The following is a 13469-nucleotide window of genomic DNA, read 5'->3' as shown; positions in this document are numbered from 1 at the left end:
AGGAAGCTGAGGGTTGGTATGGGATGGGCTGAGGGAAGCTGAGGGTTGGGATGGGATGGGCTGAGGGAAGCTGGGGGCTGGGATGGGATGGGCTGAGGGAAGCTGGGGGTTGGGATGGGATGGGCTGAGGGAAGCTGAGGGTTGGTATGGGATGGGCTGAGGGAAGCTGAGGGTTGGGATGGGCTGAGGGAAGCTGAGGGTTGGGATAGGAGGGCTGAGGGAAGCTGAGTGTTGGGATGGGCTGAGGGAAGCTGAGGGTTGGGATGGGCTGAGGGAAGCTGGGGGTTGGGATGGGCTGAGGGAAGCTGGGGGTTGGGATGGGATGGGCTGAGGGAAGCTGAGGGTTGGGCTGGGCTGAGGGAAGCTGAGGGTTGGGATGGGCTGAGGGAAGCTGAGGGTTGTGATGGGATGGGCTGAGGGAAGCTGAGGGTTGGGATGGGATGGGCTGAGGGAAGGTAAGGGTTGGGATGGGATGGGCTGAGGGAAGCTGAGGGTTGGGATGTGATGGGCTGAGGGAAGCTGGGGGTTGGTATGGGATGGGCTGAGGGAAGCTGAGGGTTGGGATGGGATGGGCTGAGGAAGCTGGTGGTTGGGATGGGCTGAGGGAAGCTGAGGGTTGGGATGGGATGGGCTGAGGGAAGCTGAGGGTTGGGATGGGATGGGCTGAGGGAAGCTGAGGGTTGGGATGTGATGGGCTGAGGGAAGCTGGGGGTTGGGATGGGCTGAGGGAAGCTGGGGGTTGGGATGGGCTGAGGGAAGCTGAGGGTTGGGATGGGATGGGCTGAGGGAAGCTGATGGTTGGGATGGGCTGAGGGAAGCTGAGGGTTGGGATGGGATGGGCTGAGGGAAGCTAAGGGTTGGGATGGGATGGGCTGAGGGAAGCTGAGGGTTGGGATGTGATGGGCTGAGGGAAGCTGGGGGTTGGGATGGGCTGAGGGAAGCTGGAGGTTGGGATGGGATGGGCTGAGGGAAGCTGAGGGTTGGTATGTGGAATTGGAGACAAGTGGGAGTGGAGTTGCTGTGTGAGAGATGGTCAAAGATAAAAGTCAAAAAATATATATTTTTAAAAGTCTAAATAAAACATAATAAAAGTACATTTGAATGACACTGAGGGACAGTGTTTTACAACTAATGCCGGTTTGCCTGAGGCTGATGCCGTACAGGGGTTTGTACACATACACACACTCTCATTCAAATACACACATACAAGAACACACACATACATGTAATAGTGCCAGACATGCACACAAACATATACAGTTGGCATTGCTGTTATGATTTCAGTTGTCCTTGATGTCCTTTGTTTAAATTCATTATTTAAAACATTTAAATGTTGCATTGCTGTTTTCTTCTGTGTTCCTTTTTGGTCTTTAGTTCATTAGTTGTTGGTGCATTGGGGGGTTCTTGGGGGAATGGAATTCATTGTATTGTATTGTTCCTCCTGGGGGGTGGGGGGTCTCGAAGGGTGGGGGCTGTGGGAGGGTCTCGAAGGGTGGGGGCTGTGGGAGGGTCTCGAAGGGTGGGGGCTGTGGGGGCTGTCAGGAGTCTGGGGGGCTGGGGGCTGTGGGAGGGTCTCGAAGGGTGGGGGCTGTGGGAGGGTCTCGAAGGGGGCTGTGGGGGGTCTGTGGGGGCTGGGTCTCGAAGGGTGGGGGCTGTGGGAGGGTCTCGAAGGGTGGGGGTGGGAGGTCTCGAAGGGTGGGGAGTGGGAGGGTCTCGAAGGGTGGGGGCTGTGGGAGGGTCTCGAAGGGTGGGGGCTGTGGGAGGGTCTCGAAGGGTGGGGGCTGTGGGAGGGTCTCGAAGGGTGGGGGCTGTGGGAGGGTCTCGAAGGGTGGGGGCTGTATCAGGGTCTGGATGACTGTGGAGGCTGTGGGCTGGTATCAGGGTCTGGATGACTGTGGAGGCTGTGGGCTGGTATCAGGGTCTGGATGACAGTGGAGGCTGTGGGCTGGTAGGCTCTGGATGACAGTGGAGGCTGTGGGCTGGTATCAGACTGAGAGTTGAATAAGATGGAGGCTGTGGGCTGGTATCAGACTGAGGGTTGAATAAGATGGAGGCTGTGGGCTGGTATCAGGTTGAGGGTTGAATAAGATGGAGGCTGTGGGCTGGTATCAGGCTGAGAGTTTAATAAGATGGAGGCTGTGGGCTGGTATCAGGCTGAGGGTTGAATAAGATGGAGGCTGTGGGCTGGTATCAGGCTGAGAGTTGAATAAGATCGGGGGATCGCAAGGATAAATTGAGTTACATAAAGAGACAACACACTGATTGTACAAAACTTACTGAATCCATGAGTAAGGAATTTGTGATTCCATTTGTCCGATGGGAGTTTAAAGTAACCTAGGGTTACACAATGCAAAGTTCTGTGGTACTGACTTCAAATGTCAAGCGATCAAAGCTATGTGCATGTACTGTATCTTGAATTAATGTGAGATAGAGATGTCATGACTTCACAGTATATGGAATGGTATTGCCTATGAAGCTATGTGCATGAGTTTGACTCAAGTTGATCTGAATGAGTTCAGTACACAGTAGTCAGAGCACTGGACTACAGGCTACCAGTAGCAGGGGTTATTAGGGGAGTGGAGATAAGGACTACAGACTATCAGTAGTAGTCCGATGGGAGTTTAAAGTTATTAGGGAGATGGAGCTAAGGACTACAGACTGACTAGAATAGATAGGGTGGGCTTATTAGGGTTGAGTGGAGATAAGGACTGGTACAGACTACTTTAGTAGTAGGGGTTATTAGGGGAGTGGAGATAAGGACTACAGACTATTGTACAAAACTTAGAATAGAGTAGGGGTTCCATTTGGGGAGTGGAGTTAAGGACTACAGACTACAAGTAGTAGGGGTTATTAGGGGAGTGGAGCTAAGGACTACAGACTACCAGTAGTAGGGGTTATTAGGGGAGTGGAGCTAAGGACTACAGACTACTAGTAGTAGGGGTTATTAGGGAGTGGAGATAAGGACTACAGACTACCAGTAGTAGGGGTTATTAGGGAGTGGAGATAAGGACTACAGACTACTAATAGTAGGGGTTATTAGGGAGTGGAGCTAAGGACTACAGACTACCAGTAGTAGGGGTTATTAGGGGAGTGGAGATAAGGACTACAGACTACCAGTAGTAGGGGTTATTAGGGGAGTGGAGCTAAGGACTACAGACTACAGACTACTAATAGTAGGGGTTATTAGGGGAGTGGAGATAAGGACTACAGACTACCAGTAGTAGGGGTTATTAGGGGAGTGGAGATAAGGACTACAGACTACCAGTAGTAGGGGTTATTAGGGGAGTGGAGATAAGGACTACAGACTACCAGTAGTAGGGGTTATTAGGGGAGTGGAGATAAGGACTACAGACTACCAGTAGTAGGGGTTATTAGGGGAGTGGAGATAAGGACTACAGACTACCAGTAGTAGGGGTTATTAGGGGAGTGGAACTAAGGACTACAGACTACTAGTAGTAGGGGTTATTAGGGAGTGGAGATAAGGACTACAGACTACTAGTAGTAGGGGTTATTAGGGAGTGGAGATAAGGACTACAGACTACCAGTAGTAGGGGTTATTAGGGAGTGGAGATAAGGACTACAGACTACCAGTAGTAGGGGTTATTAGGGAGTGGAGATAAGGACTACAGACTACCAGTAGTAGGGGTTATTAGGGAGTGGAGATAAGGACTACAGACTACCAGTAGTAGGGGTTATTAGGGAGTGGAGATAAGGACTACAGACTACCAGTAGTAGGGGTTATTAGGGAGTGGAGATAAGGACTACAGACTACTAGTAGTAGGGGTTATTAGGGAGTGGAGATAAGGACTACAGACTACTAGTAGTAGGGGTTATTAGGGGAGTGGAGATAAGGACTACAGACTACCAGTAGTAGGGGTTATTAGGGGAGTGGAGCTAAGGACTACAGACTACCAGTAGTAGGGGTTATTAGGGGAGTGGAGATAAGGACTACAGACTACTAGTAGTAGGGGTTATTAGGGGAGTGGAGATAAGGACTACAGACTACTAGTAGTAGGGGTTATTAGGGGAGTGGAGATAAGGACTACAGACTACTAGTAGTAGGGGTTATTAGGGGAGTGGAGATAAGGACTACAGACTACTAGTAGTAGGGGTTATTAGGGGAGATAAGGAGTGGAGATAAGGACTACAGACTACTAATAGTAGGGTTATTAGGGAGTGGAACTAAGGACTACAGACTACTAGTAGTAGGGGTTATTAGGGAGTGGAGATAAGGACTACAGACTACCAGTAGTAGGGGTTATTAGGGAGTGGAGATAAGGACTACAGACTACTAGTAGTAGGGGTTATTGGGGGAGTGGAGATAAGGACTACAGACTACTAGTAGTAGGGGTTATTAGTGGAGTGGAGATAAGGACTACAGACTACCAGTAGTAGGGGTTATTAGGGGAGTGGAGCTAAGGACTACAGACTACCAGTAGTAGGGGTTATTAGGAGAGTGGAGATAAGGACTACAGACTACCAGTAGTAGGGGTTATTAGGGGAGTGGAGCTAAGGACTACAGACTACAGACTACTAATAGTAGGGGTTATTAGGGGAGTGGAGATAAGGACTACAGACTACCAGTAGTAGGGGTTATTAGGGGAGTGGAGCTAAGGACTACAGACTACCAGTAGTAGGGGTTATTAGGAGAGTGGAGATAAGGGCTACAGACTACCAGTAGTAGGGGTAATTAGGGGAGTGGAGATAAGGACTACAGACTACCAGTAGTAGGGGTTACTAGGAGAGTGGAGTTTAGGACAACGGACTACCAGTAGTAGGGGTTATTAGGAGAGTGGAGTTTAGGACTACAGACTACCAGTAGTAGGGGTTATTAGGAGAGTGGAGCTAAGGACTACAGACTACTAGTAGTAGGGGTAATTAGGGGAGTGGAGATAAGGCAGACAGACTACTAGTAGTAGGGGTTATTAGTGGAGTGGAGATAAGGACTACAGACTACTAGTAGTAGGGGTTATTGGGGGAGTGGAGATAAGGACTACAGACTACTAGTAGTAGGGGTTATTAGGGGAGTGGAGATAAGGACTACAGACTACTAGTAGTAGGGGTTATTAGGGGAGTGGAGATAAGGACTACAGACTACCAGTAGTAGGGGTTATTAGAAGAGTGGAGTTTGGGACTACAGACTACCAGTAGTAGGGGTTATTAGGGGAGTGGAGATAAGGACTACAGACTACTAGTAGTAGGGGTTATTAGGGGAGTGGAGATAAGGACTACAGACTACTAGTAGTAGGGGTTATTAGGGGAGTGGAGATAAGGACTACAGACTACTAGTAGTAGGGGTTATTAGGGGAGTGGAGATAAGGACTACAGACTACTAGTAGTAGGGGTTATTAGGGGAGTGGAGATAAGGACTACAGACTACTAGTAGTAGGGGTTATTAGGGGAGTGGAGATAAGGACTACAGACTACTAGTAGTAGGGGTTATTAGGGGAGTGGAGATAAGGACTACAGACTACTAGTAGTAGGGGTTATTGGGGAGTGGAGATAAGGACTACAGACTACTAATAGTAGGGGTTATTAGGGGAGTGGAGATAAGGACTACAGACTACCAGTAGTAGGGGTTATTAGGAGAGTGGAGATAAGGACTACAGACTACTAGTAGTAGGGGTTATTGGGGGAGTGGAGATAAGGACTACAGACTACTAGTAGTAGGGGTTATTAGGAGAGTGGAGATAAGGACTACAGGCTACTAGTAGTAGGGGTTATTAGGGGAGTGGAGATAAGGACTACAGACTACCAGTAGTAGGGGTTATTAGGGGAGTGGAGCAGATGAAGTGTTCTGGTGTTCTACAACAGCAGGGGAAGTGTTCTAGTGTTCTACATCTCCTCTAGAACAGAACAGCAGGAGGATCCTAGAGGGGCCAGGGTGACTTCCTCTCAGAACAGAAGGTCCAGGGAGCGAAAGAGAGACAACACTTCAAGGTTATCAGTCTCTTCTGCAGAACCAAATAAAGCTCTCTGCTCCCTGACAGGTTAGAGTATGTTCTGTTCTACAGCCTCAGGGTACAGTACACTACATTATTACAAAAACGCATTATCGTGCATATACATTATCATGTCTATACATTATCACATCTATACATGATCACCTATATGTATTATCACACCTATACATTTCCGTGTCTATAACTTATCATGGATATATATTATCACATATATACATTAGTGTCTATTCATTATCGTGTTTATACATTATCGCCGATATACATTATCATGCATGTACGTTACCGTGTATATACACATTATCGTCTATATACATAATCATGCCTGTACATTATCACGACTATACTTTATCATGTCTATTCATTATCGTGTCAATACATTCTCACCTCTATGCATTATCATGTCTATACATGATCACCTCCATACATGATCATGTCAATACATTCTCGCCTCTATGCATTATCATGTCTGTACATTATCATATCTATACATGATCACCTCCATACATGATCATGTCTATGCATTATCATGTCAATACATTCTCGCCTCTATGCATTATCATGTCTGTACGTTATCGTGTCTATACATGATCACCTCATACATGATCATGTCTATACATTATCATGTCTGTACGTTATCATGTCTATACATTATCATGTCTGTATTTCACACTCAAAAGCCACAACCTTGAGTTTAATTTCACCGGTTGTTCTGATAACCTAGAATCTGTCATTTGGTTTTGCAGAAGATTGTGAAGCCTTGGCAACACACACATGCACACTCACTGGGCCGACGCACACACACACACAGACACACACACACACCCACACACCAAACACACACACAGACACACACAGAGCACACACACACACCAAACACACACACACACACACACCAAACACACACACAGACACACACACACACCAAACACACACACACACACACACACAAACACACACACACACACCAAACACACACACAGACACACACACACACTAAACAGGGCGCTGTTTGAGTCTACCTTTCTTTTTATGTTTGGCTGATGTGTGGAGGAAGTATATTCCATCTGTTCCTGTGAGTGAAGAGATGAAGAGATGGAGAGATGGAGAGATGAGAGATGGAGAGATGAGAGATGGAGAGATGAAGAGATGGAGAGATGGAGAGATGAAGAGATGGAGAGATGGAGAGATGGAGAGATGAAGAGATGAAGAGATGGAGAGATGAGAGATGGAGAGATGGAGAGATGGAGTGATGAGAGATGGAGAGATGAAGAGATGAAGAGATGAAGAGATGGAGAGATGAAGAGATGGAGAGATGGAGAGATGGAGAGATGGAGTGATGAGAGATGGAGAGATGGAGAGATGAAGAGATGAGAGATGGAGAGATGAGAGATGGAGAGATGAAGAGATGGAGAGGTGGAGTGATGAGAGATGGAGAGATGGAGCGATGAGAGATGGAGAGATGAGAGATGGAGAGATGGAGAGATGAGAGATGAAGAGATGGAGAGGTGGAGAGATGGAGAGGTGGAGTGATGAGAGATGAGAGATGGAGAGATGAGAGATGGAGAGATGGAGAGATGAGAGATGATGGAGAGATGGAAGATGAGAGATGGAGAGATGAGAGATGGAGGAGATGGAGAGATGGAGAGATGAGAGATGGAGAGATGGAGAGATGAGAGATGATGAGAGATGGAGAGATGGAGAGATGAGAGATGGAGAGATGGAGAGATGGAGATGGAGAGATGAGAGATGGAGAGATGGAGAGAGATGGAGAGATGAGAGATGGAGAGATGAGAGATGGAGAGATGGAGAGATGAGAGATGAGAGATGGAGAGATGGAGCGATGAGAGATGGAGAGACGGAGCGATGAGAGATGGAGAGATGAGAGATGGAGAGATGAGAGATGGAGAGATGGAGCGATGAGAGATGGAGAGATGGAGAGATGATGAGAGATGGAGAGATGGAGAGATGAGAGATGGAGAGATGGAGAGATGGAGATGATGGAGATGGAGATGAGAGATGGAGAGATGAGAGATGGAGAGATGGAGAGATGGAGAGATGGAGAGATGGAGATGGATGGAGAGATGGAGAGATGGAGAGATGAGAGATGGAGAGATGGAGAGATGGAGATGAGATGGAGAGATGGAGAGATGGAGAGATGAGAGATGGAGAGATGGAGAGATGAGAGATGGAGAGATGGAGAGATGGAGAGATGAGATGGAGAGATGGAGAGATGGAGAGATGGAGAGATGGAGAGATGGAGAGATGGAGCGATGAGATGGAGAGATGGAGAGATGAGAGATGGAGAGATGGAGAGATGGAGATGGAGATGGAGAGATGAGAGATGGAGAGATGGAGAGATGGAGAGATGAGAGATGGAGAGATGGAGAGATGGAGAGATGGAGAGATGATGAGAGATGAAGAGATGGAGAGATGGAGAGATGGAGAGATGAGAGATGGAGAGATGGAGATGATGGAGAGATGAGAGATGGAGAGATGAGAGATGGAGAGATGGAGAGATGAGAGATGGAGAGATGGAGAGATGGAGAGATGGAGAGATGTAGAGATGATGAGAGATGGAGAGATGGAGAGATGGAGAGAGATGATGAGATGGAGAGATGGAGAGATGGAGAGATGGAGAGATGAGATGATGGAGAGATGGAGAGATGGGAGAGATGGAGGTCCGATGAGAGATGGAGAGATGGAGCGATGAGAGATGGAGAGATGGAGAGATGAGAGATGGAGAGATGGAGATGATGGAGAGATGAGCTGATGAGATGATGGAGCGATGAGAGATGGAGATGAGAGATGGAGATGATGAGAGATGGAGAGATGGAGAGATGGATGGAGAGATGGAGATGAGAGATGGAGAGATGGAGTGAGAGATGAGAGATGGAGAGATGGAGAGATGAGAGATGGAGATGATGGAGAGATGGAGATGATGGAGCGATGAGAGATGGAGATGGAGATGAGAGATGAGAGATGGAGAGATGGAGAGATGGAGTGATGAGAGATGGAGAGATGGAGAGATGAGAGATGGAGAGATGAGAGATGGAGAGATGGAGAGATGAGAGATGGAGAGATGGAGAGATGGAGTGATGAGAGATGGAGAGATGAGAGATGGAGAGATAACAAAGGGTCCTACAAGAACGCTCACTACATGCTTTGGGGGGAAAGTGAGAGAGTGAGAGAGAGAGGGGGATGGAGAGAGAGAGAACATGACAGGTAGCTTCTGTACCTACCATAAAGGGCTTTAGAGATGGACTTGGTGTTGGACCTGGCGTTGCAATCTGGAGGCTCTGTGGACTGGGAACCATGACCACTGGAGAGAGAGAGATGTGGAGAGAGACAGAGAGAGAGATGTGGAGAGAGAGAGAGAGAGAGAGAGAGAGGAGAGAGAGAGAGAGAGAGAGAGAGAGAGAGGGGAGGGAGGGAGAGGAGAGATGATGAGAGATGGAGAGAGAGAGAGAGAGAGAGATGGAGAGATGAGAGAGAGAGATGGAGAGAGGAGGGAGGGAGAGAGAGAGAGAGAGAGAGAGAGGAGAGAACAGAGAGAGAGAGACAGAGAGAGACAGAGAGAGAGAGAGAGACAGAGAGAGCAGGGGAGGGAGGGAGGGAGAGAGGAGAGAGAGAGAGACAGAGAGAGAGAGAGAGCAGGGGAGAGGGAGGGAGGGAGGGAGGGAGGGAGGGAGGAGGGAGGGAGAGGAGGGAGGGCTTTGGGGGAGGGAGGGAGGGAGGGACAGGAGAGGAGGGAGGACAGAGAGAGGGAGGAGGGAGAGAGACAGAGAGAGAGAGAGACCAGAGCAGAGGAGGGACAGCAGGGGAGGGAGGGAGGGAGAGAGAGAGACAAAGAGAGAGAGAGAGGGGAGGGAGGGAGGGAGAGAGAGAGCAGAGGGAGAGACAGAGGGCAGGGAGGGAGGGAGGGAGGGAGAGAGAGAGACAGAGAGAGAGAGAGAGAAGATTCCCTCAGATTACACATACCCACAACGAATTTCAAAACAAACCCAATTGTGATCAACTCACAGCAGCAAGATGTGTGACCTGTTGCCACAAGAATAGGTCAACCAGTGAAGAACAAAGACCATTGTAAATACAACCCATATTTATGCTTATTTATTTCCCTTTTTGTACTTGAACTATATGCACATCGTTACAACACCGTACAGACAAATGTCTTTATTCTTTTGAAACTTTAGTTTTTGATCTATTATCTATGTAAACATGTTTTCCATGTCAATAAAGACCCAACCACCATGTTGACTTCTGTCACTGTGTTGACAGGAGGAAAGGCTGGTGGTGCTGGGTAGACAGCAGGGTGTGTGTGGACGTACATTGACAGGGTTGTATCTGGGCATACTGGCGTCTCTCTCTCACCCAGAGGAGGGTCATGTATCAGGGTGCTAATCATCGCCTTGATACTTGGTCTTTTCTCACACTCCTCCCAGTCTCCACCAGGCTGCTTCTAATTGGTTGAAGAATTAATTATGGATGGGTTCTGTTAACGCTGTTAGCAGGACTGAGTGAGGAGAGGAGACGTCAGCACCTTCACCACACAGCCACCACGGCTATCTACCTCTACTGGAAGGACTGAGACAGGGGAGGGGAGGCGAGGGGAGGTGAGGAGAGGAGAGGAGACGTCAGCACCTTCACCACACAGCCACCACGGCTATCTACCTCTACTGGAAGGACTGGGACAGGGGAGGGGAGGGGAGGGGAGGGAGGAGGGGAGGGGAGGGGAGGGAGGGAGAGGAGGGGAGGAGGAGACGTCAGCACCTTCACCACACAGCCACCACGGCTATCTACCTCTACTGGAAGGACTGGGACAGGGGGGAGGGGGGGGGGAGGGGAGGGAGGGAGAGGGAGAGGAGAGGAGAGACGTCAGCACCTTCACCACACAGCCACCACGGCTATCTACCTCTACTGGAAGGACTGGGACAGGGGAGGGAGGCGAGGGGAGGTGAGGAGAGGAGAGGAGACAGAGAGAGAGGAGAGGAGAGAGAAGAGAGGAGAGGAGAGGAGACGTCAGCACCTTCACCACACAGCCACCACGGCTATCTACCTCTACTGGAAGGACTGGGACAGGGAGGGGAGGCGAGGGAGAGAGTGGGGAGAGGAGGGAGGGAGGGGAGGCAGAGGGAGGGAGAGGAGAGGAGAGGAGACGTCAGCACCTTCACCACACAGCCACCACGGCTATCTACCTCTACTGGAAGGACTGGGACAGGGGAGGGGAGGGAGGGGAGGGGGGAGGGGGGAGAGGAGAGGAGAGAGAGGAGAGGAGAAACTTTAGACGTCAGCACCTTCACCACACAGCCACCACGGCTATCTACCTCTACTGGAAGGACTGGGACAGGGGAGGGGGGGAGGGGAGGGAGAGGAGAGGGGAGAGGAGACGGAGGGGAGGGAGAGGGAGGAGAGGAGAGGAGAGGAGAGGAGAGGAGAGGAGACGTCAGCACCTTCACCACACAGCCACCACGGCTATCTACCTCTACTGGAAGGACTGGGACAGGGGGCGAGGGAGGTGAGGAGAGAGAGAGAGAGAGAGAGAAGAGACAGAGAGGAGAGGAGACCAGAGACAGACAGAGGGGGAGGGAGGGAGAGGAGAGGAGGGAGAGGAGAGAGGAGAGGAGACGTCAGGCCACCACGAGGAAGGACTGGGACAGGAGAGGGGAGGGAGGGAGGAGGAGAGGAGAGGAGAGGAGACGTCAGCACCTTCACCACACAGCCACCACGGCTATCTACCTCTACTGGAAGGACTGGGACAGGGGAGGGGGAGGGGGAGGGAGGAGAGGGAGGGGAGGGAGGGGGGAGGGAGGAGGGAGGAGAGGAGAGGAGAGGAGACGTCAGCACCTTCACCACACAGCCACCACGGCTATCTACCTCTACTGGAAGGACTGGGACAGGGGAGGGGAGGGGGGAGGGGAGGGAGGAGAGGAGACAGAGAGGAGAGGAGAGAGGAGAGAGAGAGAGGAGAGGAGAGGAGAGAGAGAGAGGAGAGAGAGGAGAGGAGACGTCAGCACCTTCACCACACAGCCACCACGGCTATCTACCTCTACTGGAAGGACTGGGACAGGGGAGGGGAGGCGAGGGGAGGTGAGGAGAGGAGACAGAGAGGAGAAGAGAAGAGACGAGAGAGAGGAGAGGAGAGGAGAAGAGAGGAGAGGAGACAGAGAGGAGAGGAGAGGAGCAGAGAGGAGAGGAGACGTCAGCACCTTCACCACACAGCCACCACGGCTATCTACCTCTACTGGAAGGACTGGGACAGGGGAGGGAGGGAGGGAGAGGAGAGGAGAGGAGACAGAGAGGAGAGGAGAAGAGATGAGAGAGAGAGGAGAGGAGAGAGAGAGAGAGAGAGAGAGGAGAGGAGAGGAGGGAGAGGAGAGAGGAGAGGAGAGAGGAGAGGAGAGGAGACGTCAGCACCTTCACCACACAGCCACCACGGCTATCTACCTCTACTGGAAGGACTGGGACAGGAGAGGAGAGGCGAGGGGAGGTGAGGAGAGGAGACAGAGAGGAGAAGAGACGAGACAGAGAGGAGAGGAGAGGAGAGGAGAGGAGAGGAGAGGAGAGGAGAGGAGAGAGAGAGAGAGGAGAGGAGAGGAGAGGAAGGAGGGACAGAGGAGGGAGAGGAAAGGAGAGGAGAAGAGACGAGACAGAGAGGAGAGGAGAGGAGAAGAGAGGAGAGGAGAGGAGACGTCAGCACCTTCACCACACAGCCACCACGGCTATCTACCTCTACTGGAAGGACTGGGAGAGTAGAGGAGAGGAAAGGAGAGGAGCAGAGACAGAGAGACAGAGAATGTGTGATGGGTGGACACTGTGATGGGTGGTCAGAGTGATGGGTGGTCAGTGTGATGGGTGGTCAGAGAGACAGAGACTGTGTGATGGGTGGTCAGTGTGATGGGTGGTCAGAGTGATGGGTGGTCAGTGTGTTGGGTGGTCAGAGTGATGGGTGGTCAGAGTGATGGGTGGTCAGTGTGATGGGTGGTCAGTGTGGTGGGTGGTCAGAGTGATGGGTGGTCAGTGTGTGGGTGGTCAGAGTGATGGGTGGTCAGAGGATGGGTGGTCAGAGTGATGGGTGGTCAGTGTGATGGGTGGTCAGTGTGATGGGTGGTCAGAGTGATGGGTGGTCAGTGTGATGGGTGGTCAGTGTGATGGGTGGTCAGAGTGATGGGTGGTCAGTGTGGTGGGTGGTCAGTGTGATGGGTGGTCAGAGTGATGGGTGGTCAGTGTGATGGGTGGTCAGTGTGATGGGTCAGGTCAGTGTGATGGGTGGTCAGAGTGATGGGTGGTCAGAGTGATGGGTGGTCAGTGTGATGGGTGGTCAGTGTGGTGGGTGGTCAGAGTGATGGGTGGTCAGAGTGATGGGTGGTCAGAGTGATGGGTGGTCAGTGTGATGGGTGGTCAGTGTGATGGGTGGTCAGAGTGATGGGTGGTCAGTGTGGTGGGTGGTCAGAGTGATGGGTGGTCAGAGAGGCAGAGAATGCATGATGGGTGGTCAGAGTGATGGGT

At 50.8% G+C, this 13469-nt stretch overlaps 1 protein-coding gene across 1 annotated transcript in view; it reads right to left on the bottom strand.

The window, feature by feature from the left end:
• The window catches only part of eps8a (epidermal growth factor receptor pathway substrate 8a), a 163210-nt gene that overhangs the window by 76851 nt on the left and 72890 nt on the right, over positions 1–13469 (bottom strand). Inside the window, 1 exon segment of the mRNA XM_042317247.1 lies at positions 9203–9282. Coding sequence (XP_042173181.1) covers positions 9203–9282 — 80 coding nt within the window.

Source organism: Oncorhynchus tshawytscha, unplaced genomic scaffold (assembly GCF_018296145.1).
Source record: "Oncorhynchus tshawytscha isolate Ot180627B unplaced genomic scaffold, Otsh_v2.0 Un_contig_1152_pilon_pilon, whole genome shotgun sequence".
In the NCBI taxonomy this organism is placed as follows: domain Eukaryota; kingdom Metazoa; phylum Chordata; class Actinopteri; order Salmoniformes; family Salmonidae; genus Oncorhynchus; species Oncorhynchus tshawytscha.
Note: the sequence above shows the minus strand (reverse complement) of the source record. Positions and strands in the feature narration are given on the sequence as shown.